This window comes from Hemibagrus wyckioides, linkage group LG29 (genome assembly GCF_019097595.1).
Source record: "Hemibagrus wyckioides isolate EC202008001 linkage group LG29, SWU_Hwy_1.0, whole genome shotgun sequence".
NCBI classification, from domain to species: Eukaryota; Metazoa; Chordata; class Actinopteri; order Siluriformes; family Bagridae; genus Hemibagrus; species Hemibagrus wyckioides.
The window spans coordinates 8,640,767-8,664,983 of record NC_080738.1 but is presented as its reverse complement, the minus strand read 5'-3'; the positions used below and the strand labels follow the sequence as shown (position 1 = coordinate 8,664,983).

At 39.3% G+C, this 24,217-nt stretch overlaps 1 protein-coding gene across 1 annotated transcript; it reads right to left on the bottom strand.

The window, feature by feature from the left end:
- Positions 1–1,089: 1,089 nt before the first annotated feature.
- n4bp2 (NEDD4 binding protein 2) lies at positions 1,090–24,217 on the bottom strand. The gene is made up of 16 exons (XM_058384454.1): positions 23,856–24,217; positions 20,993–21,926; positions 18,083–18,207; positions 15,682–15,770; positions 14,060–14,136; positions 12,831–12,977; positions 9,878–12,081; positions 7,576–7,661; positions 7,398–7,443; positions 7,084–7,301; positions 6,879–7,003; positions 4,371–4,497; positions 3,971–4,144; positions 3,554–3,722; positions 3,229–3,352; positions 1,090–3,118 (listed from the first exon to the last, which is right to left on the bottom strand). The coding sequence occupies exons 1-16, from the start codon at positions 24,094–24,096 to the stop codon at positions 3,064–3,066; spliced, it is 4,941 nt and encodes a 1,646-aa protein (XP_058240437.1). The 5' UTR covers positions 24,097–24,217; the 3' UTR covers positions 1,090–3,063.

Below are 24,217 nucleotides of genomic sequence, written 5' to 3'. Positions count from 1 at the left end.
CAGTCTTCTCTCCCCACATGCATCAATGAACCTTGACCACCCATGACCCTGTCACCGGTTCACCACTGTTCCTTCCTTGGACCACTTTTGATAGATACTGACCACTGCAGACCGGGAACACCCCACAAGAGCTGCAGTTTTGGAGACGCTCTGATCCAGTGGTCTAGCCGTCACAATTTGGCCCTTCATCAAACTTGCTCAAATCCTTACGCTTGTCCATTTTTCCTGCTTCTAACACATCAACTTTGAGGACAAAATGTTGACTTGCTGCCTAATATATCCCACCCACTAACAGGTGCCATGATGAGGAGATCATCAGTCTTATTCACTTCACCTGTCAGTGGTCATAATGTTATGTGTGATCAGTGTACATTTAAAGCAATGTAGGAATCCATTTAACATCTCATGCTTGAAAAAACTTACATTATCAGTTATGAAAAATCTACATTTTTGTCCCACTGCATGAGCTCAACCCCGTTACCTGAACACATTCATCCCACTGAAAATTTTGATATTTGCAACATTTCACAAATCATTACAAAAATCACCTCGAAAATATAACCCTGTTACGTTTTGTTAAGGCATAAAAACAGACTTACTGTCCTCTCATTAGCGGCCTGTCTGCAAAGAAACTTGAGACTGTTTCCCAAAGTTGGATGGATTAACTCTTTTATTTATTTATTTAAAAAATTTTTTTTGGGGGGGGGGTAATCACATGCTTTCTTAGAAAATGTGTTATACAGTGTGTATTTCAAACGTTTGCCATTTTGATAAAGGCTACTGCATGTATGTCTGTGCAGTCTACAGACATGTTGAAAAAGTTCAGACATATTTGGTTTTATTCGCAAGAATTTCTGAAAAAGAAAACGTACAAAGACCTGATAAAAGCATGCTAAATGCTAAAAACAATGGATGTGTCCGTAAAAGGAGGAAATGTGATTTAGAAGTGTTTATATATCGTCCCCTGGTGGAGTAAAAGGTCCTCACTTCAATCTGAAGCTATGTGAAAATTACCTCATGGAGAAACCTGACCTTTGCAGATACAAAAATACGTCAGAAAAAAAAAAAAAAGCTGCTGAGTTATATTTTCCCCCCACCAACGATTTCTGCAGAAACTACAGAAAGCTACGCTAGGCTTTTTTGTGATGAAAAGTCGCATACATGTGCTCATTGATAAATTACGAAAAGAACAAAAACCATCACAAGTGACACAGTGCATAAACTCAAGGGCTTAACGCCTATAACTCCTTTCTCTGATGCAGATATTAAAGGGACAAATGTTGTGGCTTAAGCTTTATAATATTCTATATTCTAAATGTGTGACAGAGGCACAAAAGTATATAATGATTGATAAAGTAAACATTTACTGTAGTGTGTATTCATAGACAGAGTTATTTACATGATTGTTTATTATATTCTGGATCAGTCGTCATCTGCTTGATTGCAGTCCACAAGCAGCTCAGTAAATAGAAATAGCCTTTATTTGTCACATATACATTACAGCACAGAGAAATTCTTTCTTCGCATATCCCATCCTTGGAGGTTGGGGTCAGAGCGCAGGGTCAGCGCTAGGACCTTGCTCAAGGGCCCAACAGTGACAATGTGGCGGTGCTGGGGCTTGAACCTCTGATCAACGACCCAGAGCCTTAACCTCTTGAGCCACCACCGCATATCAGTTGCAGGAAAGCACATAAAAAATATACAAGACTGTCGTATTTACAGGCTGTTTAGTTTTCTAAGCATGAACCAGTTCAGATTCTGTAGCAGATCCTTTGTTATGGAATATCCAATAACACACATCTACTGTATGTAAAGATTCAGCTTAATGTAGTAAAATGGACCAGAAACTAGCTACATGGCTAAAAGCGTTAGCTTAGAAAATAAAGATTTTCACAGCTCGTTTCTTTAAATTTTTCCCCTCAGGTCTGATTAAGTGGCTTGTGTAAATAATTTACTGATGAAAACAGGACTAAACAGAATCTAAACGCAGGACTGAATATTGTGTTCGTAAACACAGTTAAAAATATTATAGCTGTTTTTTTTCTTTAATCGTTAAAATTCTTTACAGAAATAAATGCCTAAGAAAAGACTGAATATTTTTTAAAAATGTATTTTATTCCTCAAGATATACAAATCTGAAAAGTAACTTCATAGGTATCTTTAAGAAGAGCAGCTTTACAAACTGTAAAATGATAATAAAATACAAGCGCTGCAAACCACAACACTTATAAAATATCCAAAAACATAATACATTTTTTCCCCCCACAATAATTCTGTTTGTAAATACTTTCTGTCCAATTAGATTCCATTAAATTATTTTTTTTAAGAGTTATTTAATATACTTCATCAGGGAAAAAAAACACAGGAGAAGGACTAAAGCTGGTACTGAACAACGATGGTTTAAGATTACACAATAAAATTAGTATGACACAAGCTGTTAATTTTTAACTAAATTCACACACACACACACACACACACACACACACTCCTTCTAAAGTGTAAACTGTATAAAAGACTTAAATAAAATTTAAATCAAACAGCATGATTTTACATAATTGGTCCACAAGTATTTGATAAATAATATAAACAATAATTTCTCTGTGTTGTGTTTCAACAGGAAAAGTAAAAACTGTTGTTTTTTACATTACAGGCTAGACTTACTGTTCAATATAAGAATGACTTGGAAAAGTATTGCCTGATTAGTACCAGTAACAGGACAGATAATTATTGCTTAGCACTTTCCTCAAACCCATGTGAGCATTAACATTCCAATGATGGAGTCAAATGTGTTCTGCACATTTTCTACACAGATATTAGAACCATCTTTCTTTTTACAATATTTACAAAGGTAGAGTTTCTTGTATCTTATATACATATATGAGCAGAGAGAGAGAGAGAGATTGATGGACAGACAGAAGCAAAGAGGGACAGAGAGAGAGACAGAGTGAGACATAATGAAATGTATGAAAATAAGGTCAGATGTGAGAGACAAAGAGAGAGAAAGTGTTTGCAGTATGAAAATATGTAGGAAGAAAGTAAGTTCCCGTCATTTCACAGCAGCAGCTAATCAGCGCAATGTAGCATGACGATCACTAGACCCTCTTTAGGCTCTGTATACCTGAGAGAAGGACAGAAGATCATGGACTGAGACTCTATTTCAGACTTGTATCTGAAAGCCATACAATATTTACTTAGTGTGTGAGTGTGTGTGTGTGTGTGTGTGTGTACTTGTAATGTTTGCTCCTGAGGTAGTCGAGAACAGCAGGCCTGATGCGAGCCACACCGCCTTGGCTGTGGTTGCCTCTCCCTGTGATGACTGAGAGCTGGGGACGGCAAAAGCCCTGCTGCCATTCTAGCAGGAAACAGGAAGTCTATTACACAAGCGCAAAGCTCAGAATTGTGATAAAATCAACACGGATGCGCCTCACATAACGACAAAATCGATCCTACTTGAAAATGTACAGATAAACATTTTAAATACATTTTTCTAACTTTTGTAGTTATTTGTGAACCTAGTATAACTGAGCGTTATAGCACGTGCGTTAGCACTCACCTGTGGTTTTTATAGCGAGAACCTGCTGTAAGTGTTGCAGAGCCTCAGTGACATGCAGGCCATGTAGATCCAGAACATTCTGAGGCAGAAGTGTAGAGTTAACACGCTCAAATATTTGCACTGCTGCTCGATGGTTTGCCTCCTTCATCTTCTGCCCATGTAAGTGACCCTGTAGGTGTACACACACACACAATGTACAGTTTTACTCTTAACATTACACTACAAATGCTAACTTTTAAGCCTAATTTTACAGAAACCCATGAATTACTGTAATTAAATCCACTATTACAATAAAATAACAATAAAAAAATTATTTAATCAGTGTAATAATTGCACTTCCACAGCAGTGTTATTTGTGTAGTAAAGCAGGGGAATAACAAACATCACACAGTTCCTCCACCAGAGTGTGTATAAGACCTGATTAGCGTAAAAGCTGGCCACATCCTTGCGCCCTTGTCTGTAGGCTTCGGCGGCTTTATCAAAGCACTCCTGCTGCCGTTGCCTCTGAAGCGTAGCCTCTGTACGAAAGTCCTGGTATTCAGGATCTTCTATGTCCTGGAACTGTGCCAAGTCTATCTCACTCTTCTGCTTCTGGAAACCAACATGGAGCAAAACAGACAGTAGTTCAAGTCAGGATCAGTAAAGCAGTAGATGACACCAATGTAAAGAAATATAAGAGAAGGAACAAGTACAATCATATAAAACATGCACCATGTTAGAATAAGGTTCAGCATGAATAAAAAAAATATGTAACACAAGCAGCACAATTATAAGATTATTATAAAGTGTAATAGAAAAATACTGGAAGTGTCCTTACCCTCTCTTTGCTAGGAACTCTACGCTTTTCATTATTTTCCGGGACAGATTCAGGTGCTACTACAGTTCTCACAGGTTCATCGTCCAATAGAGTGTGTAGAAACTGCTCAGTCTGCTCCAGAGAGTAACTGTAACATATTAAAATAATGTTAGATATACACCTATCAGGCATAACATTATGACCAGTGTCAGGTGACATGAAGAACTCTGATTATCTCCTCATCATGGCACCTGTTAGTGGGTGGGATATATTAGGCAGCAAGTGAACATTTTGTCCTCAAAGTTGATGTGTTAGAAGCAGGAAAAATGGACAAGCGTAAGGATTTGAGCGAGTTTGATGAAGGGCCAAATTGTAATGGCTAGACGACTGGATCAGAGCATCTCCAAAAGTGCAGCTCTTGTGGAGTGTTCCTGGTCTGCAGTGGTCAGCATCTATCAAAAGTGGTCCAAGGAAGGAACAGTGGTGAACTGGTGACAGGGTCATGGGCGGCCAAGACTCACTGATGCACGTGGGGAGCGAAGACTGGACCGTGTGATCTGATCCAATAGACGAGCTACTGTTGCTCAGATTGCTGAAGAAGTTAATGCTGGTTCTGATAGAAAGCTGTCAGAATACACAGTGCAGGACGGGTCAGGGCTGTTTTGGCAGCAAAAGGGGACCAACTCAGGTGGTCATAATGTTATGCCTGATCGGTGTACATTGAAAAACATTCCTAATACTGTGTGTTAATTATCAAACTTTTAGAAAAGTTGTGTGTAAATGTTTGCCTAAGTGAAAAAAAGTACATTTTTGTACCAACATGAAGATATAAATGTCAGATTTAAGCTCATTTTCTTTGTGTTCGTCATTTGTTTATATTGATAAATACCAATCACTTTCTCAGACTCTTGCATAGCACAGCTGATTTGCCTGTAACTCACAGAGTGGAAAGTGTGAAGAGTGGAAAACACAAAACAACTGCCAAAAAAAACCCAAAACAACTTCACAAAGGCAGAAGTGGGAGTACATCTGACTCACGTCTACAGCGATGAAAAATATTATGTAGTGTAACCGTGGAGAATCCGAGAGTCCTCGTTGACGCTGTCTCAGAAAAGCAGAATTCTATTCTCAGAGCACCGCAGTAACATGGCAAAATGTGAAAATATGAAAACTATAAATTAACTGGACGCCCGAATTTCTCTGGATACGTTTGTTTTACGGATAAATGATAAGGTGCTGTCTCACTGTAGAACGAATGCATTCTGATGTATTTAGGGAAAACATATTGTCCATATTTTTCCCTGAATGACTTATTTTATTTGTTATAAATTATATGAAACAACAGGTTTAAAAAATATCAATTTTAACTAAAAGTGTAACTGAAATATAGACAATTTAAACTCAACATATAATTTGTGTATTAAAATGTGTATTCGGCTTCAAATTAGGCAATTCAGTTAAGGTTTGCGCTAATGTGTCTTTCATGTATAACTCAAGAACACAAGTAAGATACACACTATATTGCCAAAAGTTTTGGGACACCCCTCCAAATCACTGAATTCAGGTGTTGTTCTTCAGGGGTTGGGCTTGACTTCCTAGTTCCAGTGAAAGGAACTCTTAATGCTTCAGCTTCATACCAAGACATTTTGGACAATTTCATGCTCCCAAATTTGTGGGAACAGTTTGGGGATGACCCCTTCCTGTTCCAACATGACTGCACACCAGTGCACAAAGCAAGGTCCATAAAGACATGGATGAGTGAGTTTGGTGTGGAGGAGCTTCACAGAGTCCTGACCCCAACCTGATAGAACACCTTTGGGATGATTTAGAGTGGAGACTGTGACCCTGGCCTTCTCGTCCAACATCAGTGCCTGACCTCACAAATGCACTTCCAGTGGAATGGTCAAAAATTCCCATAAACACACTCCTAAACCTTGTGGAAAGCCTTCCTAGAAGAGTTGAAGCTGTTATAGCTGCAAAGGGTGGGCCACCTCCATATTACCTTCATGTGCATGTATAGGCAGACGTCCCAAAACTTTTGGCAACACAGTGTAAAGGTCTTTCTGAATTTACAGTGTTTTTATTAATACTAAATTTCTTGCTTAAATGCTCATTTGAACAACTTACGAATATATCCGGTCATATACAGTACATATACAGAACACTGACCTCATTTTCCTGAACACTTTCCTGTAGAAAAACTTAAAATCACAGCTTTACTCTCCGACTGTTATAATGTATTGGCACTGGAGACTCCTTCCAAATATATTACATACATGTCTCCTTACAGAAAAATCTCATTTGCATCCATAATGCAAGCCTCTATGCAAGCTGCTAATATAGAAATAATAATCTATAACAATACGTGTATTTATAGAAACCTTTTCAAAGCTGCTGTTACAGTCATCACATTCTGAACCAATCGAGACTCAAGAGTTTAACGCTGCTTGTGGGAATTCAATAGTTAAGAACCATGTATACGGCGCTTGGTATCGTCTCAAATGATAAAACAATTTTTTCTTTTCATACTTGTGGTCTCTGAAGATGTCCCTGAGGAAGTGCCGGTCAATGGTGGGGAAGAGAGCAAAGAGCTGTTTCTCCTTTACTATAGCTGCTCCATCTTTCTTGTCCAGATCCCAGCGACTTAATCTAGACTACAGACAGAAGATGGTGTTTATGCCAAAAACTGTCTATATTTTAGAATATTATGCGTTTTCGAAAGAAATTGCGTTACCTTCTCTAAACTGTCCTGCAACACCTGCTCTTCAAGCATGATGTCCCTGAGGGAAACTGGGGGGCGGGACACATTCCAGTGGTCCATGAATGGAAAGCCTTCTTGGAAAGCTGATTGGTTGCTGAGTGACGAATAACCGTCTGCGCCAATCAGAAATTGAGCAGCCGAGTCCCTGAACCCAGCGGTGGCTGACTGTGACTCGCCCCAGTGTTCAGAACCTGGGTGACAGCAGAATAACATCAGTGAGAGGGAACAGAGTGAGATAGAGACAATTCCACAGACGCATTTCTGTAAAGAAAAATATCTAGACTTACTCTCTTGTAGAAGATGATAGGAGAGAGCTGCTTGTCTGTGCTTTTCCTAAAAAAAAAAAAAAAACATGTTCTTTAAGTATTTCATTCCATCTTCTATGAAACCTTGACTTTTAGTTTATAAAGTACGTTACAAATCAGCAGCTTTTATATTTAATAGATCGACTTCTATATAATTTACCTGGATAGTTTCTTTCCATTTCTGATGCAGGAGTTTGGCTAACTTTAGGTCCATCAGCACTGAGCAGTTTTCTGGGGAGAACTCACCTATAGTCATGTATAATAGACATACAAACATTTAAACATGGTATATGATAGATAGATAGACAGATAGATAGACTTATAAAACATGCCACCTGATTACGTTTTGAGGTGTGCATGGGTAATGGAAGTTAACTAGCAAGAAGTATTTTTCTTTCCTGTGGTTAAACGGTCAGGTTTGAAGCTTGCAGGACAAAGGAGGACCACTCCATAGTCTGGGCGATAAGGCTACTAATTTGTTTATATTTTAGGAAGTAGAACAATGTGTTCAGACTAGGCCACACCCACTTCAGGATTAAGTTCAAATACAAATGCAGATAAAGATATTTGGAGCACTGCACACCGTTTTCCAACAGATATTCCCTCAGTTGTGTTTTGCTCCAACATCTCCGATAGGATAGAGATGTTTCATCATGGGATAAAGATGATCAGTCAGAATAACATCATATTGATGTGCAAAGTAATGCTTCATTTTAAGGGAATGAGTGGAGCCAAACCATGCAAATCAATGCCCCAAAGCTTAACAAATCTACTGTTATGTCTTTTATATTGTCACACCTATGCATGTTTATTATGTTCATAACTGCGGTCATCTTAATAAGACAATAGGTACGCTACTTTCGGGAGAACTATGTTGAAACTTAAGCCTTCCTGATTTTAAAAGACCAAATGTAGTACAACAGCTCATGTTCTGATGCCACAAGATACAAACATATTACAGCTCTAGAAAAGAAAATAAGGTATATACACTATATGGTCAAAAGTATGTGGACACTTGACCATCAAATCCATATTTGAGACTGCTACAAACTGTATAGGCTGCACTACAGTTTCCCTTCCCTGGAACTAAGAGGTCCAAACAATTTCCAGCATGACAATGCAACTGTGCATAAAGCAAGATCCTGAAGACATGGTTTGCCCGAACTGTGGTATACAGAGAGCCCCGACCTTATCCTTCGTGGAACGCCAACTGCACACCAAACCTTATTGCCTGACATCAGTGCCTGACTTTACAATTGCCTAATTAGTGGCTGAATGGGCAAATCCACACAACCACATTATAAAATCTAGTAGAAAGCCTTCCCAGCCTTAAAAGCAAGCACAACATGGCCATGCGTCCACAGACTTTTCTCCATATAGAGCCCCTTCCAAAAGTATTGGAATGGCAAAATCAACTTTCGTTTCTTTTCCTAAAGAGACTTCGGCTGGATATTAAAAGATTAAGATGAGATAAGACTCATAATATTACAGCTTTCATTTCCCGATGTTCCCATACCTTTTGTTTAAAAAACTGCTCATTTTTCAAGCAATTAAAGATATTAGATTATGTGACTGACATGTTTCTTGTTCAGTATAAACATTTTAAGTTAAATAGCCTTTGTCACATATGCATTACTGCACAGTGAAATTCTTTCTTTGCATATCCAATCCTTGGAGTGTTGAGGTCAGATAGAGTGCAGGGTCAGCCACAATGCAACACCACTGGAGTGGGGGGGGGGTTGGGGGCCTTGCTCAAGGGCCAACGATGGCAGCTTAGCATTGAATGCTGTACGCTGATTTTCTGATCAACAACCCAGAGCATTAACCACTTGATCTACCACTGTCCCAAAAAAAGACTTTTGAAAGGGGAAGTTTAGATGCCACAATATGCAAACCAGCAGTGAGAAACAGAAGTGTGTCATGGTTTGGACTTCTGTGGCTGCTCAATAATCATTATTAATGATGTAACTCAGGATGGTAGCAGCAGAAACAATTCAGAGATTCAACAAACATTCTGTCTGCCAATTTACAAAGAAATACTTCCAAACAAATTTGAAAAACTTAATCTGACAATGATCTAAAACACAGTAAGCTGCAGAACCAGCCTGGGAAAGCATCACAAAAGTTGGATACAACAGTTTGGTGATGTCAGAACATTGCAGACATGATGCAGTTACTGCAAGGAAGGGATGTGCAACCACATATTAAGTGTTATTTACTTTTCCACACTTTAAAATGTGTGGTCCAAGTTGTTTAAGACATGTAGATGTAAATATCAGGAAATGAGAGCTGAAATTCTAATCTCTGTCTTCTCATAGTAATCTTTTAATCCCAAAGGCCTCCGTATATAGCAAGAACTATAATTGGCCATTCCAATACAGTTACTGTAGTTTGTATTTGAGTTTCACATATAGGACCTGGATAAAACTAATTTAAAAGCACTGACAGTATGGTCTTATTACCTGGGGAGATCCCTACAGGCCCAAATAACTCTGTGAGCTGTAGAGCAAGTTCTGTGGTTAATTTCAGCTCCAGAGTCTGAATGTTCATCGGCCCATTTTTCCTCTGACCTCTTCTCTCTTTTTCTCTTTCCTTTCTTTCTTCCTCCTTCTTGCACTCCATCTCTTCAAGCAGTGACAACATTGTGTTTACTTCTTCTTTTACCTCTCTGTCTTCTTCTTGCTCATCCGCAAGTCCTCCGTCAACATACTTCTCAAATACCCAAGCATCTGGGACTTCACTTTCTAACTCTGTATGTAAAGAATCTTTTAACGCTTTATTCTCTCCGGGAGGTTCATTTGCATGCATGCTTTGTTCTGGCTCTTTAGGTTGATGCTCTAAAGGTTTGACGCTCTGGTCATTAATGTCCTCAGGTTCCTCATCAACAATGCTCACAGTCACGCTAGTGTTACTTGGTACTATAATAGCAGGGTTTTCACAGCAATTACTGTCAGTCTCTTCTCTTACTGTGTCTTTTGTGCAGTTTATTTTTGACTCCCCTGTCACCTGATGATCACTAGATTCTTCCTTTGCACCCTGAGCTAATAAACCACAGCCTTCCAAATCTTGATCATCATCCTTAGAAAGATGTTCACCTGAATCAAGTAGCAAGTTGGTGGTCCACTCTAAATCCTGGTAACACTTTTCATACAAGTCCTCCAGAGTCTCCTTGGGAACATGTTTAAAATGGTGGCTAAGTATTTCCAGGTTGTAATTACTCAATGGTAATTCTCTCAAATCATTCTCTTCTACCTGTGAGCCTTTCTCATGACACACACGGTATGGTATCACTTGCTGCTCCAAAGAGTTCTTTTCAGTTATTTTTGGAAGAAAACGCTCAGGGTTTCCCTCCAAAATAACTATTTGCTTGGTAGAGCTGTCTGACTCTGTCTCAGAACATTTTTCCTGGTTAATTCGCCAAAGGAGGGCAAAGTCCTGAGGTTCTGTTTGGGCAAAGGCACTGGGGCATGTTGTTAAAATCATTTCTGGTGAAGGACTCAGCTCTGACTGCTGCGGTGAGGTGACTGGAGACCCAATATGAAGACAAGATGAAGGGCTTTGATGCGTGAATGTAAGTGCCAATTTGCAGGATTTTCCTGCCCTTCGACCGGGAACTTTCCTTCTCTCCCGGACAGATTCAGAACTACACTCCACCTCACCTCCTGAGCTAATGGAGAGGTTTGCATCACTGTTTGGTTTATCTTTCAGCTCTGAACCCATCTCCAGAGAAGTTACTCCATTTGCTGGAGAATGTACATCTGCACATGCCTCTTTTGTTTCCATTTTAGAAGACTCATTCTGACTGGCTTCAAGCTCTTTGATGGGGCTTGGGGGATGAGAGTCACCTTTTCCTGGATCAATGGATATTTCAGACTTTCCATCAAGGACACAGTCAGGGAGAACTGGCTGGGCCTTAGTCACTAAGACTGAGTGATTTCTGTCACCACCTAAGGGTAGGAAGTCCTGAGTTGTTTCTTGGGTAATTTCATTATTGTCTCCTAGAAGAAGATCTAGAAGTTTCTGGAACTCTGTCTTATTTGGGGTGTTAGATTTAAAATCTCCTGCAAATTCATTGTCAGATTTAGTTGCATCTTCTTTAGATTTTGTCATTTCTTCATTTGGGTTTTCCACTTTCTGAGACACTGACTTCCGACTCCGTTGTCCTCGCTGTTCGAGGCTTTCAGAGGGCCAATCTCCCACAAATTCAAGCTTTTCTGTATTTGAACTGACAGCATCATCCACGATGTAATGATCCACAGTGTAATCATCCTGACTTGCTTTCCTTACAGGATCAATAATGTTACAGTTCAGAGTGCTAGCATCTCCATCTATAGTTCTGGCCTGCTCTCTCACTCTCTTCACCCGCTGGCCAATCGACTCTGCAAACAACACAGGCTCTTCCAAGTTCCTTGCCATACAGGCATCCAGTTCAACTTCATCTACATGCTCAGGCTGTGGTGCTTCAAATTGTTCTGTAACATCTTCCTGGGAGGACATGCATTCCTTGGAACTATGTGATCCATTGTTGCTTCCTGCTGCACCCGTGCTTGATGAACTAGATTTACAACCAACCGATGAAACATCAGGCAGAGAGGAGGAGAGATAGCTACCAGGTTTACCAATCCCAGGGTCACCCAGTAGGTCAGGATGGCTTACTGAAGGTTGCCTGTAAGACAAAATTATCAAATAACTCAAGAGAAAAAATGGGCATATATGCAGTCAGACAATTGTAGACAATGGCACAATGTCCATGGTTCATCTACACACAACTCTAGGTGAATAAAAATGAGAGGCTCTTAACCACAATATTGTTCTTGACAATCAGCCAGTATTAGAAAATGACGATGAGGGATACCAACATAATGAAAACCATCTAAGCTACTTTACTTAGAGATGTACAGAAATGCTTTTACAAACTGAAAAAATAAACACTCTTCTCTGCTGCAACTAGTACAGCTATAACTAGCAAAAGTTATAAAGAGCCTAGCAGCCTAAGTGGATATGCATTTGTGCAGACTGTTCATGCCCACTATGCAAACACAAACATAAACAGAGATAAATAAAACATTCCGTGACATGCTTGACTGCTTAATGCAAAGTAGGTTAATAATTTGAGTATTATCACTATCAGTATCAAGGATTACCAAAAAAACTTAGACCCATGTTCATACTCTGTCTGAAAAATGCTATAGCTGCATCCCTAAAACTAACAATCTGAGGGTAAAGTCCAAAACCTTCCAGTTAAATCCTACTCACATCAAATGTAGGCCAATCAAACAGCATCACAGTTCTTTTACACAAAGTTTGTTATTACACTAGACCTTAACACACTGTACTACTCCACAGATACTGTTATATTTATGTATTTTACTAGCTAATTAATTCCTTATGTCTCATAATGGTACACAAACTCACTCTGTTGGATGTGTTTGACACACATCCACACCATAGATGGCTGTGGGTTTGGGTTGTGAAGCCATTATATTCTGGACAGATACATAACGATCTTGGTTCTCCAGCATGCGCCGAATCTTTTCCTTCATTACTCCATGTTTAGTACGTCTACAAAATGAGAAAAACAACTGAATGGAATACTTTAACAGATCCAAATTCATTTCATCAACACTATCACTACAATGGTACAAACATTTGGAAATAAATATATACTCTTGAAGCAGCATACAGTAGTATGTTAGCTAGACAGGTAGCAATGGTAGCCGTAGCTATACTATCTTCTAGCTAACATTAGGCCGACTGTCTACTAGTTAGTTATAGTTTAACTAGCTATGTTTGTTTGGACTTATTTTTGTAGAACGTTTTGCTGCAATCCATTGAGCTTTGGTCTCGGGAAGTTCCTTGATATATTTCTAATCTAAATGTCTTCTACTGTGGTGGGAATAGTAGCTTGGTGGTTAGCAGGCATGCCTCACACCTCCAGGGTTGACAGTGATCCCGCCTCCACCATGTGTGTGTGTGTGTGTGGAGTTTGAATGCTCTCCCTATGCCTCGGGGTTTCCTCCTCCAGACCAAAGACATGAGCTGTAGGTTGACTGGCATCTCTGAATTGTCTGTAGCGTGTGTGTGTGTGTGTGTGTGTGTGTGTGTGTGTGTGTGTGTGTGTGTGTGTGTGTGTGAGAGATTGCCCTGCAAAAGACTGGAATCCTGTCCAGGTTGTCTTCTGCCTTGTGCCCTGATTCTCCTGGGACAAACTCAGGTTGACCCAGTATGATACATGGTGTAGAAAATGGATGGATGGATGCTTTCCAATGCTTCTGCTTGAAAAACATGGATGCCAAGAGCAAGGGTAGATTTGAACACCTCATCTCGGCTGTGTGTGAAACTCCCAGAAGATCAGTGAGTTTCCAAAATACTCAAAGCTCATCTGGTGCCAACATCCATGCCCTGGTCTAGGTCACAGAGATATTACATTTTCTTCATCTAAACCTTTCCCTAAGCTCTTCACCTGTATTTGCACTGCACTGTTGCCAGATGGGCAGGTGTACAATTTCCTAAAATAAAGTGGACAGAGAATGTGTATACAATGACTTAGCTGTCCCTGCTTCTCTAGTTTTGTCTGGTGACTGTATGTTTTACTGTTTATAATGTATTGTTATAGTTTTTTTCTGTGTTTGCTTCTACTATACTTCTCCAGCTCTCTGGGTTTGGTTTTCCACCAGGTGTTGGGTTCACGGAACAGCACTCTGTATTTATGCTTCTGTGCCTGATGGGGAAAAAAACAAGCGAAGCAAAGGTCAAAGGTACTGTACATTCCCAGTTTACATCAGGAATGCTGTGACTCTGTGATCTTTATAACTGTTTATATCTTATTACATGATTCACTGCAGAAAGGTAATGCAATAGAAAATGAAAGGAAAATAGAAATTGCACATTTATCAAACATTTTATTGAACACAGTCTTTGTTCTTAAAGGTTAACATGAGAAGGCAGAGTTATTTCACAAGGCAGGGGTAGACCTGGAACCTATTATGAAAAAATCATGTGCATGCGAATTTTTAAGACTTTATATATATTATATTTTATATTCCATTCAGTGTAATCAATTAACAAAATCAATGCTCACTTGCTCCAAGCTTTATAGGCTTTATAGTTGGATGACAGAGAGCACACTGACACTAACAGCATGACTGTCTAACAGCAGAATTCTAGTGTACAACTTCTGTTTTGTTATATACTGATAAGAATCTGAATCAATCAAAAAGATTAAAAACATTTAAATTACTGTAATTTATAATGTTGAGTATTTTAATTGATGAAGGCACATACACTGATCAGGCATAACATTATGACCACCTGCCTAATATGTTGTGCTGGTCCCCCATTTGCTGCCAAAACAGCCCTGACCCGTCCTGTACTGTGTATTCTGACACATCAGAACCAGCATTAACTTCTTCAGCAATTTGAGCAACAGTAGCTCATCTGTAGGATCGGATCACATGGGCCAGCCTTCTCTCCCCATGTGCATCAATGAGCCTTGACCGTCCATAACCCTGTCACCGGTTCACCACTGTTCCTTCCTTGGACCACTTTTGATAGATACTGACCACTGCTGACCACAAGAGCTGCAGTTTTGGAGATGCTCTGATCCAGTGGTCTAGCCATCACAATTTGGCCCTTTATCCAACTCACTCAAATCCTGACCCTTGTCCATTTTTCCTGCTTCTAACACACCTTTTGAGGACTTTGAGGACAAAATGTTCACTTGCTGCCTAATATATCCCACCCACTAACAGGTGCCATGATGAGGAGATCATCAGTCTTATTAACTTCACCTGTCAGTGGTCATAATGTTATGCCTGATCTGTGTATATAGTCAATGCTTATTTTTGCTAGATTATATACTACACCATATCCTTTCTTTATAATTGTGTATATAGTCATTTATTTCTGTATGATTTATTACATTCTTTGACTAAGCCTCCAAATAGTATTACCAGAGCTCTGTAAGGCATTATAAAAGAATTAGAAATTTGCAGTCACATCCATCATCCGTGTCGCTCTAAAATGACATGCTCTGAATTATAAATAATTATGTACAGCATGAAACACGTTGAAAAGACCTTTTCTAATCTGCAGGTTAACATAATGGTCATTTAAAGCACCTGTATATTCTTATTGCATAGAGCATCATAGCAATTACGTTCTGTCATATTAAGGCATGTCCTGCAGCTCAGATGTGTAATAAATACATTACTTTGTAAAATTGTGTACAGCAGAAATGACTCTTATGTTTATGCTAAAGGCTTACCAATGCAACATAGGGCTTCATCTCCCAGCACTGCAAATTGGTGTTGTCTATAATTATAGGGGTCAGACCTTTCTCAAACGCCTCTTTTGCTGAAAATAAGAGTGAAAGTTAATGTTTAATGACTAATAATGTTTAACACCAGATAATGCTGAGACTTTACTGAGAGTATGTGCTAAAAGTAAAATAAATGATAATAATACTAAAAAAAATCCAACTAATAAACGAAAGCTGACATTCTTTAGCTACCATTTTATATATATGCTTTTTTGAGCTCAAGTACAAATGTCTTCAGTGTATCAGAAAACAATCATTTTAGCCCAGCTGTTCCAATACTTTTGGAGAGGACCTTGGAAATGTAGATTACACACACACCCCATCCATATCAATCTTCAGAAAGAAAAAACATGACCTCTGTGACTCTGGTACCAGATGAGCTGAGTATTTTAGATAATGCTTATCGCCTGGGAATTTCAAACAGGGCAATCTCTAGATTTTTACATGGAATAGTGCCAAAAAAACAAAACAAAACAAAACTTGTGTGTAAAAATCCAAGATCATCAGTTTCTGAGATATTTAAAATCAAACCATCTACTTCCAATATCTACGTCATGGATCAAAAACACAGAGATCACACTTTTTCCCCATTCTGATGCTTTATGTGAACATTAACTCAAGTTCCTTAGGCATGTTTTTCTTTTGCTGGACTACCACATGATTGGCTGATTAGCTGATTGTCCATACACACACACACACACACACACACAGGAACTTCAAGGCCAGTTCTTTTGTTTTGGCTATACACTGAATATATTTGGATTTAGGCCACCCAGCGGTCTAGTGGCAGGATCCCGCACTCTCATTGCCGCAACTCGGGTTCGATTCCCAGGCATGACCCAAACCCAGCCACTGAAGTGTTAACTCTCAGTGCCAAACCTAACCCCGGATTAAATGAGAGAGTTGCGTCAGGAAGGGCATCTGGTGTAAAACCTGTGCCAAATCCAAACATGCGGACCAAATGATCCACTGTGGTGACCCCAAAACAGGTAGCAGCCGAAAGAACAACTAAATATATTTGGATTTGAGATCAAATGATGAATATTTCACTTTTTTTATTTGAAGAAAGAAACCACTGGTGTACCACGAACCAGACACTGAACAGGTTAGCCAAAGGAATCAACAGCAGCTGATGAGAGAAACATTGTGAGAGCTGTGAAGACATCAACAACCTCCACAGGGCAGGAGTGAAGCTATCACAATCCACCATTTAAAGGAGACTTTTGAGGCCATACCACAAGATGTAAACCACTCATCAGCAGTAAGGACAGATTGGAATTTGCAGAGACACAGCCTCAAAAGCTCAGGAATAAGATAAACCTCTACTAAAGTGCTAAAAAAAAGGCCAAAGTGTGGAGGTAGAAAGGATCAGGTCCAAAACATACAAGCCCATTCATCAAACACAGCGGAGGTGGCAGAGTCATGGCTTGGACTTTCATGGCTGCTTCTTGAACAGACTCACCAATCTTTATTGACTTTGTAACTCATGATGGTAGCAGCAGAATGAATTTAGTAGTCTACATTTAGTAGAATTTAGTAGTCAAGACTGACCAGGTCAACCACCAGACCTCAAGAGATTGAAAGGAAAAGAGGAACCCCCAAAAAACAACAGCTTGAAGGAGTTTGGTCAGTAAGTTACCTGCTTGATCTGTCCTTATACATTTATTGAGGCTGATATTGTGAAAATTGTTTAACACAACTAGATTTAAATATCAGGAAATAAAAGACTAATAAATAAAAACCTTCTATCATCCCATATTCTTCTTTTGATCTTTAACCTAAAGGACTTCAGCATATAGGGAAAAACAAAAGATTCAGTCCTGCTGTTCCAATACTTTTGGAGGAGACTGCAAATAGAGCATTCCGGAGAAATATTAAAATTTCTTTATATACATATATATATAAAGAAATCTTAATATTTCTCCGACATATATATATATATATAAATTATTAAAATTTTAATCTAAAATCATGTATCCTGAGATTACGACCCAGTGACAACTGGTATTACTGTATCCATCTTAAATTTTTAGCTTCTTTACTTTTGCTTCAAGGTCTTTCTTCCCTGCAAACGTCTGACACCCTCATTTAAAAGGCAGCTTAACACTCATTTATTTGCTTTAGCGGTTAATTGACCACCGTTTAATTTTATTTCCTCCCTCTTGTCAGACAAACGGTCAATTTCATTCATTTTTATAAATGTGCTCCTTTTTTATTCTGAGCATTTTTATTTCTTACCTTGTCATTTCTTCTACTTTTAATCAGTGCACTAATAGCTTGGTAAACATTGCATCACTGCAATGTTAACAACAAACGCCATTAAAAGATAATGTAAGGTGAAGCTGACCTCTCCGATGATTCCACGCATGGGCCTCTCCCAGTAAGTGTGGATCGTAATGGTAAACTCCATCGTGGGTGAAATACTCGTCAGTGCTTAAGACAACTCCACCCGGGTTTTGCTCCAACATTGCACTGTGGAGGTGAAGAAAGACCACAGCGTTATAGTCTGACATTTATGCAGCTCATTAATGCAATGCTACAACTAACCTCATCCCTAATTTTACTGCCAGTAACCAAAGGGAAACCTTTCCGTTTTCTAAAAGCTATTTATATTCATTAAAAAAAAATAACTTCATTATCTGTACAGATATTCCTGTACTTGTGAGAACATTTAGTCCCCACTAAAATATAAAACTGTATTAAATTCAGTGTTGATCCAACACCAGGCCAAACTTTCCATGACTTATTATTGAGATTTTACATGCAATAAAACCTTTCCTTATCAGAATTATTTTATTTATTTATTCTTACACTTTCAGACAGCTAAAATGGGAACAATTACGATCCTAGCATGCAGAGAATTAAATAAAAGAAAACCCTAGTGCATACCAGGGGCTTGAATCTTGGTTGAAATGATATTTAACTGTAAATATTTGTATTCTTAAGCAACAAGCTGACTCCAGTGTGTGAGCTTACTTCATCGAACGGTTACAAATCAATACAAGTTCATGTCCAAGCTGTAGTCCATATTATACGGCATACAGTAATAGAGTTTGGAGGGGTGATCCAGGGGTCAGAGGTCACCTAGATAAGAAAAAGCAGCCACTAGCAGAGGCACATAAAGCTGAAAGTAGTTTCGTCATAGCAAGGAGTCAAAAATCATGCATGCTATGACTAAATCATAAACCACTGGAGTCCATAGACATGGTTGTGATGTCATAACTGTAAACACATCTGCATATGCAAATCTGTAGCAGAGGATAGGGCAGATTAAATAGACAATGTGCTGATCCTGATTTTCTTTCAAAGGATCATTTGACATTATCCATAAATAATCCATTTCATTCACTTTTACCTGTTTATCAGTTTAACTATTATTTACGACATGGCTGATTCACCTGCTTTATTTCTTAACGTACTGTATGTTGTAACATTCCACATGTGCTTGTTTATTTATTAGTTTATTGCTTGTAAAAGATTACTGTGATATAGAGAGAGCTGGAAACTTAAATCTCACGTTAAATCATTATGCTTACACAACTAGGTGGTGATTTCATCATGTTTCTGTTATTTATAGCTTCTGTGTTGAATTTACCAATACATGCAACAAAAAATATTTTTCCTGGCTGATTTGAGATAGATAATATTTAGTAGAGGTGATGTTTAGGCTCCTAAACCACAGATCTGATTAAATCAGCTCCCCTTTCACAGCAAACACAGAAAGTGACTTCCTTCCCATTCGCTCAGCCTCTCTGTGCCTGAGCAAACCTGTTCTCGTATCCTTTCACACTGTTTCAGTGTGGAACTTTATAAGGAGTAAGAGTACGTGGTTCTAGTTCACTTTTTACTGTGAAAGGAACAAGAATAGGAAGATTGATTGGATGTAAGTAAGTAAGCTGTTGTTGTTTCAACACATTTCTCTAACGTTCATCATTTCCACATGGCCATGTTGCAAAGCCAAATCTGGTCATGTTCTTCGAGTTTCTAGAATAAAATGATGTTATTAACTGAAACATATCACAAAGTTAATCGGATCTAGCCAAGCTTCATCGGCAAAACTCATCAAAACTCTTTAATAAGCCACTTAACTCTGCATCATAGTCGCTAAAGCTCATTTTATTGTTCTATTTTTTTTAAACCTGATATAATAGGTTTTGTTTGGTTTGCTTCTGCAATTTGTAGTGCCAGGATTTTTAACTCGTTAGGAGGAAGTTGCACTAAAGCGCATACAAAATGCAACCTTACCCTTTACCATTTTCCACCAGTAATACAAGCAACGTTCATGACTGGCACGTAAAAGCAAAAGCTGTGGAAGTCCCACGCTGCCAATCCTACACACCTGATTAGTACTAGCATTGAATGGTTTGATGAGAACAAAATTATATCCTATCCCACCATCACAGTCATCCATTTCATCCCAGTCTGCTGTGATTCAAATAAGCCCATAAAATGACTTTAATACTCCATTTTTTGTTAGTCTGTATTTATTTAGCCATTCTGATCCACAGAATGATCATGACAGCATGTATATGACCGCAGTAACTGTGTTTTCTACATCTTTCTGATTATTCAGTCGTGTAATTCTTAAAGAAATTGTAAATTCGACTATATACACTTTCTTGAGCCTAGTTCCTCTCAAGGTTTCTTCTTCATATTGTCTCAGGGGTTTTTTTCCTCACCTCTGTCTTGCATATTAGGGATACATTTAAATTTTCTTATTTTTATATTTCTGTGAAGCTGCTTTGAGAGAATGTCCACTGTTAAAAGTGCTTTACAAATAAAATTGAATTAAAAATGTAATGTTAATAAAGCATACGATGTTAACACAATTACAATGTGTTTACAACTACACAATGTGTTTTTGGTTACCTATAATGACGCAATATTTTCAAGTAACTTCACTGAAACTGCAAACAAGACAACTGTTTAATATAAGTAGTGTCCAACTGAGTGCTGGACAAAAACTCCACCTGCCCACATCAGCCAATAATCTGGAAAATATCCCGAGCACATGGAGTAGTATGAGGCATCTTAAAATATACAGCAAGTCATGCATATTGCTAAAAAGAAAAAACAACAGGTGGAAATCGAACCACTATGAATTAACCAGATGTGTTAACAATAATTGAACACCTTAAACCTGTGCTCTCCGAACGTTCAAAGCTGTAAACAGATACTGCTAAATATTACAAACCATCACATTTGGATGCATGGTTAGTTATGGTGCTATTGTTTGATATCGTGAATAAATGAGTACCTGGCAAGTGTACTTTTGCCCGATCCTGGAGCTCCTCTGAGCAGCACCAGTACCTGCCCTTCCAGTCTGAGTCGACTCTGAGAAGGCATCCATGACTTAGGAACAGTAGCCGAGGGCTTCAGAGGAGCGTGACTGGGAGTCATCCATTGAGTCCAAGAAGCAGGATTAGTTGTCCAGGGGTTAGGGGCTTGCACAACAGGTGTGATAAAAGACGGTTCCTCCACATAGGGCTTGAAATCTGGAGCTTCAATATTCCAGAGTGTGTGCAGACTTTGAGACTGTGGGACCGGTGCTGATGTTGGCTTCCGAAACTCGTCGGGTCTGCGGTAGGCCTTAAAAGCTGAAGGTCTTGGGGCAGTAAGGGGGGAATCTTGGGTCAAGTGACTAAAATCAACAGAGATACCAGTCTCCTGGGGCAAGGATACACCCCCCAAACTGAGCTCGTTTATTGGTGAAGCATTTCTTTGAGCATCACCCATCTTGGCAGTGGAGTAGGTACTCTGCTCACTTAAAGACCCTGATTTGAAGTCATTTTCCACATCCAGCTGATCAAGCTCCATCAAAGCTCCATCTTGAGCTGGAAGAGGACTCGGTGGAGCACCAGATGAAAGAGGCTCTGACTCAGAAGGTAGTGGCAAGACAGAAGGGGTAATAGAGGATGGTAGAGGCTGGGCCATCGCTAACGATTCCATTTCCTGGTCAATAAGAGTATCAAATTCTTCAGTTAGACGAGTTTCCAGGCTGAGCTCCTGATGTGAGTCTTCAGAATTGGACACGGTTGATATGACTGATCTTATTGTGGATGATTCAGTGCGAGATGGTCGTGGTTCCAGCAGAGCAGCAGCCATTTCAAACCCTGAAAGCGAAGGAGATGTGGTGGTCTTGCCCTCAGCAGCACCAGACAACTCTAGAAGAGCATCCATGGCATGTTCCACTGAGAGACACAGAGAGACAGTCAGTTTTATTGTTATATATTTGGATACTTGTCATCATTTATTTGTTGCTGTGATCGATTTGTTTTAGCAGCACTGTATCTTGATATAGTCACACCAATATCTAGACAGCTGAGAGAGATACAGTCAGGTCCATAAGTATTTATACATTGTCATATTTAACTAGTTAATTTGATAGCTTTCTTTCTCAGTAAACTGGAGGTGAAATGAAATAAGGTATAAGTTTAAAGACAGAATCCTGAACATCTGAGCAGACAAATGTGTGATTACCTCTGGTCCCTTAAAAAGGAAATGGAATCACAAAGATACACTATATAGCCAAAGGTTTTGGGACACCCCTCCTAATCATTGAATTCAGGTGTTGTTTTTCAGGGGTTGGGATTGTCCCCTTAGTTCCAGTGAAGGGAACTCTTAATGCTTCAGCTTCATACCAAGACATTTTGGACAATTTAATGCTCAACTCAACTTTGTGGGGACAGTTTGGGGGAAGACCCCTTCCTGTTCCAACATGACTGTACACCAGTGCACAAAGCAAGGTCCATAAAGACATGAGAGAGTTTGGTGTGGAGGAACTTCACAGAATCCTGACCTCAACCTGACAGAACACCTTTGGGATGAATTAGAGTGGAGACTGCAAGCCAGGACAAAACTGGGACGTCTGCCTTTACATGCACATGAATGTAATATGGAGTTGGTCTGCCCTTTGCAGCTATAACAGCTTCAGCTAATAATAGCTAGTTTTGCCTGCACTTTAGACATAATCTACGTTGTCTTTAAACATCACATGATCACAAGCATACTTAATATTTTTCAGAGTCTCGTCGCTTGTTGGTGCTCACTGATGCTGTGGATGGATCTGTGTGGACAGCCTGTGACCAGGAGACAGCCGTGGACAGAGCCACTTGGGGACTATAACATTGTCACAGATCTGCCACTTCATCAGTCAGCATGTGACAGCAAGGAATAAGTGTCTATAATGAACTCAGAAACTACACTGATCTAATAATTCCTCTTGGGCCCTTGATTGCTGTTGTAGAAAGGACATTATTTATTTACAGTTACATTATTTACTGTCCAGTGTCCCAAATGAGGATGAGTTTCCTTCTGAGCCTGGTTCCTCCCAAGGTTTCTTCCTCATAACATCAGAGTGTTTTTCCTTGCCACCGTCATCGCAGGCTTGCTCAATAGGGATAAAATAGTAACTTTTATTTAAACTTCATGTTTCTATACTTCTGTAAAGCTGCTTTGCGATAATGTCCATTGTTAAAAGCGCTATATGAATAAATTGAAATGAACTGAAAATTTGGAGGGGTTGTCCCAAAGCTTTTGGCAATATAGTGTAATTAGGATAAGTAAATAAAAGGATAGATAATTACCCATCACATTAAATAATTATGATGAACTACACTGTTCACTCAATTTTAACTTCAGATATCCTTCAAATTAAAACTGAAAGTATGTTCATCATTTAGTCACAAGAAATAACAATAACTTTCAGTTCTTTATGCACCTGCCTGAATATAGGACTGTGTATAAGATTCGTATAATGACAAATAACCTACTTTGTAAAAAAAAAATAAATAAACAAAACCTGGCTCAAGCCATAATAAAGATGTTGACTTTACTAGTACTAGCCTTGACCAGGGTCACGTGACTCGGTGGGAAACGTGCTGGATATGTAGCAATCTGGCTATGAAGCTGAGATATCTAGTCGATATAGAGCTGATAAACCAGATTGATTTTCATATGTAATCACTGGCACTTTCATTTCTAAATCTCCGAGCAGTCCTGGGATCTGCGCCACAGCCATCAGGTTCAGATCCACCATCACTGTGTTGAAAAGTTGCTCGAGCGGTTTGGTGAGCTGGCTAACTTCACTCCACACTGATGTCCACCCAAGCTTTACCTACCTTTAAAATCGGCCTCGGAAAGCACGATGTAAATCACATCAGGGTCCAGATGAGAAAACATATCATGCATGCTCCTCACGATCTCATCCTTGTTCTGCAAACTCAAATCGGTCATAGTAGATCCCGAGAGATCGCGTGTCACTGCAGCTGCTCCCGCTGGCCCGGGGTTAAAATGAGCGCTGGCATTTTCTCCTGACTGGCCTGCTAGTGCGCTGTGTCCGTTTTTCTTTTTCTTGGGCATTCTGCCAGACTGGCCCTGAAGGTCCACTGTTTACAAGTTTGTAGACACACAGAGCAAGCGAACATTAGCATTTGAACCAAGTCACAAAAAACAGCCTTTTACGGCTAGGAAAAGTAACAGC

Excerpts from the sequence above, each read along its gene's own strand:
- n4bp2 (XM_058384454.1), bottom strand. The coding sequence starts at position 24,096 with ATGCCCAAGAAAAAGAAAAACGGACACAGCGCACTAGCAGGCCAGTCA. Across the intron at positions 15,771-18,082 it reads TGCGTGGAATCATCGGAGAG|CAAAAGAGGCGTTTGAGAAA; the intron begins GTCAGCTTCACC and ends TCTTATTTTCAG. Across the intron at positions 3,119-3,228 it reads CTCAGGAGCAAACATTACAA|GTATACAGAGCCTAAAGAGG; the intron begins GTACACACACAC and ends TCCTTCTCTCAG.